The 6,000-nt window shown below is 43.0% G+C and overlaps 1 protein-coding gene across 1 annotated transcript in view; it reads left to right on the top strand.

The window, feature by feature from the left end:
• The first annotated feature begins 5,590 nt into the window (after window positions 1–5,590).
• Window positions 5,591–6,000, top strand: part of PGAP1 (post-GPI attachment to proteins inositol deacylase 1) — a 70,805-nt gene continuing 70,395 nt past the window's right edge. Inside the window, exon 1 of the mRNA XM_052635581.1 lies at window positions 5,591–5,737. Coding sequence (XP_052491541.1) covers window positions 5,591–5,737 — 147 coding nt within the window. The remainder of the gene's footprint in view (window positions 5,738–6,000) is intronic.

Below are 6,000 nucleotides of genomic sequence, written 5' to 3'. Positions count from 1 at the left end.
ACTCAGCTTTCTTTATGGTCCAACTATCACATCCATACACGACTGCAGGAAAAACCATAGCTTTGACTAGACGTACCTTTGTCGGCAAAGTAATGTCTCTGCTTTTTAATATGCTATCTAGGTTGGTCATAGGTTTTCTTTCAAGGAGCAAGCATCTTTTAATTTCATGTCTGCAATCACCATCTGTAGTGATTTTGGAGCCCAAGAAAATAAAGTCTGTCACTGTTTCTATCTTTTCCCCATCTATTTGCCATGAAGTGATGAGACCAGATGCCGTGATCTTCATTTTCTGAATGTTATGCTTTAAGCCAACTTTTTCACTCTCCTCTTTCACTTTCATCAAGAGGCTCTTTAGTTCTTCTTTGCTTTCTGCCATAATGGTGGTGTCATTTGTGTATCTGAGGTTATTGATATTTCTTGCAGCAATTGTGATTCCAGCTTGTGCTTCATCCAGCCCAGCATTTTGCATGAAAGTGAAAGGAAAGTGAAGTCATTCAGTCGTGTCTAACTCTTTGCAAGTCCATGAACTATATAGCCTGCCAGGCTCCTCCATCCATGGAATTTTCCAGGCAAGGATCCTGGAGTGGGTTGCCATTTCCTTCTCTAGGGAAGTTAAATAAGCAGCGTAACAATACACAGCCTTGATGTACTCCTGTGCCTATTTGGAACCAGTTCATTTTTCCATGTCCAGGTCTAACTGTTATTTCTTGATCTGCATACAGATTTCTCAAGAGGCAGGTAAGGTGGTGTGGTAGCCCCATCTCTTTAAGAATTTTCCACAGTTTGTTGTGATCCACACAGTCAAAGGCTTTGGCATAGTTAATAAAGCATAAGTAGATGTTTTTCTGGAACTCTCTTGCTTTTTCTATGATCCAATGGATGTTGGCGATTTGATCTCTGGTTCCTAAAAAAACTGACATATTAATGAATTTAGTAAATATTTCAGTTGATTGTCAAATGATTATAATATGGTCATTTCCTTTATGAAATTTGCATTAAGTGCAACCCATTCCAGTATTCTTGCCTGGAGAATCCCATGGACAGAGAAGCCTGGTGGGCTACAGTCCATAGGGTCACAAAGAGTCAGACAGACTGAAGCAACTTAGCAAGCACACACAAATTTAAAAAGTCATACCTTTAAAAAATCCTAACTGAGATGAAAAGATAAGAGTTATAGGCAATAGTTGCAGGGAAGATTTGTCTTTTTATTTTAATAAGAGCTAAGGCAAGTCAAAACCACAATGAGAAGTCACCTCTCACCTCTTAGAAAGGCTATTATGAAAAAAAAAAAAAAACAAATGTTAGTGAGGTGGAGGTGTTAGTAGAAATTTAAATTGGTGTAACCACTATGGAAAACAGTGGGTTCCTCAAAAAATTTTAAATTGAACTACCCTATGACCTGGCCCAGATGGCACTAGTGGTAAAGAACCTGCCTGCCAATGCAGGAGACATAACTCGTAGGTTTGATCCCTGGGTTGGGAAGATCCCCTGGAGAAGGAAATGGCAACCCACTCCAGTATGCTTGCCTGGAGAATCCCCATGGACAGAGGAGCCTGGTGGGCTATGGTTCATAAGGTGGCAAAGAGTTGGACATGACTGAAATGATTTAGCATGCATGCGTGACCTGGCAATTCTACTTCTGGGTACTTATCTGAAGAAAATAAACATGCTAATTCAGAAAGATATATGTACCTCTGTGATCATTGCAGCATTATTCTTAATAGCCAAAATATGGACATAACCCAACTTCCCATCAATAGATGAGTGGATAAAGAAGTTGTGATACACACACACACACACACACACGTGCACACACACGTGTATGTGTATATATGATGGAACAGTATTCAACCATAAAAAATGAAATCTTGCCATTTGCAACAAGATAGATGGACCCAGAAGGTATTAGCTTATGTGAAATAAATCAGACAGAGAAAGAAAACTACTGTATGATTTCACTTATATGGAATCTAAAAAAACAGAACAAATGAACAAACACAACAAAACACAGAACCACAAATACAGAGAACAAACAAGTGGTTGCCAGAAGGCAGGTGGGGGACAAGGATGAGAGAAATAGGTGAGTGAGATTATGAGGTACAAACTTCCAGTCACAAAATGAATGAGTCACAGGTATTAAATGTACAGTGTGGGGAATATAGTCAATAATACCATAATGTCTTTATATGGTGATGGATTGGTAATTAGACTTATCGTAGTGATCAATTTGAAATGCATAGAAATATTGAATCACTATGTTGTACATCAGGAACTAACAGTATTGTAGGTCAATTATACTTCAGAAACAAATAAACTCACAGAAAAAGAGACCAGATTTGTGGTTACCAGAGCCTAGGGTAGAGGGAGGGGGAATTGGACAAAGGTGGTCAAAGGTAAAGAACTTCCAGTTATAAATAAGTACTAGGGATATAATGTACAACATGATAGATATAATTAACACTGCTGTATGTTATCTATAAAAGCTCTTAAGAGAGTAAATCCTAAGAGTTTTCCTAACAAGGAAAATTTTTTTCTATTTCTTTAATTTTGTCTCTATATGAGATTATCAGTGTTCACTAAACTTCTTAGGAAATCATTTCATGATGTAAGTTAAATAATTATGCTCTACAGCTTAAAAATGTCAATTATATCTCAATAAAACTGGAAGAATAACATTAGTATGATCTGAGCATATTTATATGCTTCAAGGGAGAGAGAAGAGTTGAAGAGACTGACAGAGACTAACTTGATAGAACTAATTTCCAAAAGAGAAAGGAGGCAATGGGAACTAAAACACAACTAGAGGGATTTGCTTTTGATGTCTTCTAATGACACCATAATAATGATAATAATGCTTACTATTTGCCAGGCATTGTTCCAATTACTTCAGACTTATTAACTGAATTAGGACTGGATGGAGATAATGAACTTGGAAACAAAGAGTTGAAAGAATGTATACGTGAAAATAAAAATCATCTCTGTAAATACAAAGATAAAATTATGTACTGATAATCTGCTGAAACAGAAAGATGGTGTAGGCAGCCTAAAAAGAGGTGGTTTGAGGACTAGGAGAGGGAGTTGACCAGAAACATATAAAAATACTTCTGAACAGTAATTCCACTGATTGTGTCATTTTCTCCAGCAGTGCTCAGATACACTGGTGTCAGAGCTCAGAGATTATATCAATTTAGGGTTGGATTATAAACAGAATAAGATTGAAAGACAAGAGTTCAGGAAGTTGACAGCACTGGCAGAGGGTGGTTAAGTGATAGTCTGGGTTAGGTTAGACATGAAATGAACTTAAGCCAGGATGGGGATAATTTTGTAATAGGAAGAAAGAAAGTTAAAAGGTATAGTGCTAGAACGATTACTTGAGTCTTTTTGCCTCTCTTTTCTTAGAAGATAATCAAGATAGCAGGTTGCCACCACTCATGTAAGCCATCAGAACAGTAAGCTCTGTCATCTTCAGGTTCACTGTTTTCTCTGCAGAGCCAAGCTCTCCGGAAGGATAAATCCTGGCTACTCAAAGTGTAGTCTACTGACCAGCATCACTGGCATCTCCCAGGAGATTGTTAGAAATGCAGAATCTGTTTCACTCCAGAACTGAATCAGAATCTGCTTTTAAATTATTCATTTATTTATTTTTGGCTGTGTTGGTTCTTGGTTGCTGTGGGGGCTTTTCTCTGGTTATGGTGTGTGCAGGCTTCTCATTGTGGTGGCTTGTCTTGTTGCGGAGCATGGGCTCTAGGGCACACAGACATCAGGGTGTGTGGGCTCAGTAGTTGTGGTTCCCAGGCTGTAGAGCACAGGTTCAATGATAATTGTGGCTTAGTTGCTCCACAGCAGGTCAGATCTTCCTGGACCAGGGCTAGAATCTGCATCTCCTACATTGGTAGGCAGATTCTTTACCACTGAGCCATAAAGGAAGCCCAGAATCTGCTCTATAATCTACAAGTAACTCATATGTACATTAAGTTTGAGGCACTGGGATAAACAGATGTGAGTGCAGCTTCACCCCTGGTTTATTTGTGCTGATCATGATATGCTAGGGAAAACAAGGAGCAGATATCCTGCCTATGATGTTCTCTAGATCCCAGGCTATTGAGCACTCCGTTTTTAATGTATAATTTAAATTATTTCCCAAATGACTCCTTATATCCTAATTCCACCCCAGACACCAGGTGCTCTGAACATATGAATATCACGGTATCATATGAGATAAACTATAAGCTTCCTTTTAGTTTTAAAATTATTTTATGTATCATAGTCACACTTCATCTGCACAGAAAATCAGCCCAAACGGAATGAAATTCAGTCAGTACCAAAAATAATGATAAGAATAATTTTGTAGTTAGCCTCCCCCCGCCCCCCCCCCACACACACCCCTATCTGCTCTTGGGTCAGCTTTAGAGGGTGCTCCTCTGTCTTTCTAACTACTAACAATTTCAGCGTTTTGAAGCTGCTATACGTGATTATGAATGGTTTCTGAGCTACTATACGTGATTATGAATGGTTTCTGAGCTACTTTTTTACCCCGTTTGTGCAAAACCAAACTGAAATTCATTTAAATGAATTAAGTCACTTGAGGGAATCTGAGTGGAAGCTTGAGGGAATTTGTTTCCATATGTTAATGTGGAACCAATTTCCGAAGAGGTCCAGGTTCTGAGGAGTAAGGCAAGTTAGCGACAAATTGATCACACAGATACCTATCGGTTGCATCAGTGTTAATGGAAAAATTTGTTAACATTATTTAAAGACCAACGATGCTTTTTGATTCAGTCTTTTATCTTATACCAAGACTAGAATCTCGTCGACCTGCTGGTGGCTTTTTATGAGCCCGTGCTTTTTAAGCACTGTTGCCTACTGGGCCGACATCGGCGGTCAAGGATGGGGAGAAAACGCCGTGTGATTCCGGTTTAAGCTAACCGGTCCAGAGAGCTGTGGATGTACTCCACCACCGCTGGGAGAACCGAAATTGCGGAGGCCTGAGGCGTTTCAAAATTGAACGGTTAGGGTTTTTAAGCTGCACAGGGACAGAGATGTTCGCGACGTGACAGCTGATGGTCCCCGGGCTCTGATGTCTCCCCTCCCCATGCTTGGTCGGCTCACCATCGTTAATCGCCTCTCTCTCTCCAGGTTAGCCCACCAGACGCCCACTCTCAATCCTTCCCTCTCCTCGGCTCCAGGACTCCCGCGCTCTCCCATGCCTCTCTCGTCCCCACTTTACCGCTCTTCTTTCTCTCTAGCCGGCCTCTCATTGCCCTCCCCTCCGCTTTCCTCCTTTTCCTTTTCTTCGCGCCCTCTCCTCCCCCCTCTCACCCTCCAGCCCAGCCCACTCCGCGCTTTCTTTTCTCAGTCGTCAGATTCGCGCTCCCGCGGGCCAACGCCGCCTCGGCTCTCCCAGGGAGACGCTGGGCTGGAAGCTTTCGGAGAGGCTGCGCGCAGGCGCAACGCGCGGTGGGCGCGCGGGCAGGCCGCGCGTCCGCGCAGGCGCGCGCTGCTCGGGTTTCGCTCCCGCGCGGGCAGCGGGACGTTCTTCTGTTCCCTTAGTCAGGGCTGACGGCCCCACGGCTGTAGTGGGGGAGGCATCATGTTACTCCACTCTGTCAGTCTTTGGAACCTGGCGTTTTATGCCTTCATGGTCTTCATGGCCACCCTGGGGCTATGGGACGTCTTCTTCGGCTTTGAGGAAAATAAGTGCAGTATGAGCTACATGTTTGAGTACCCGGAGTATCAGGTGAGGTTCTGCCCTCCCTTCGCTGGCCGCTCCGAGGCTCGGGCCCCTCCAGCCTTACCCTTCGGTGCGTTTCCGCTGCCTCGGCCCCCCGCGCCTCTCCCTTCCCCTTACCCCTACTGCGTCTCTGCTTTCTTGGCCCCAGGATACTTCGCAGCCCCCCGCGGTCCCCTTCTCCTGCCCTTTGTGTCCTCTCTTCTCGGTGGGGTCCTTGATAGATGGTTCCCGGAGCATCCTCCCCACCCGCCTCGAGGTTGCTCCCAGTT

This window comes from Budorcas taxicolor, chromosome 2 (genome assembly GCF_023091745.1).
Source record: "Budorcas taxicolor isolate Tak-1 chromosome 2, Takin1.1, whole genome shotgun sequence".
NCBI classification, from domain to species: Eukaryota; Metazoa; Chordata; class Mammalia; order Artiodactyla; family Bovidae; genus Budorcas; species Budorcas taxicolor.
The sequence above is the reverse complement of the archived record's forward strand: the minus strand, read 5'-3'. Positions and strand labels throughout refer to the sequence as shown.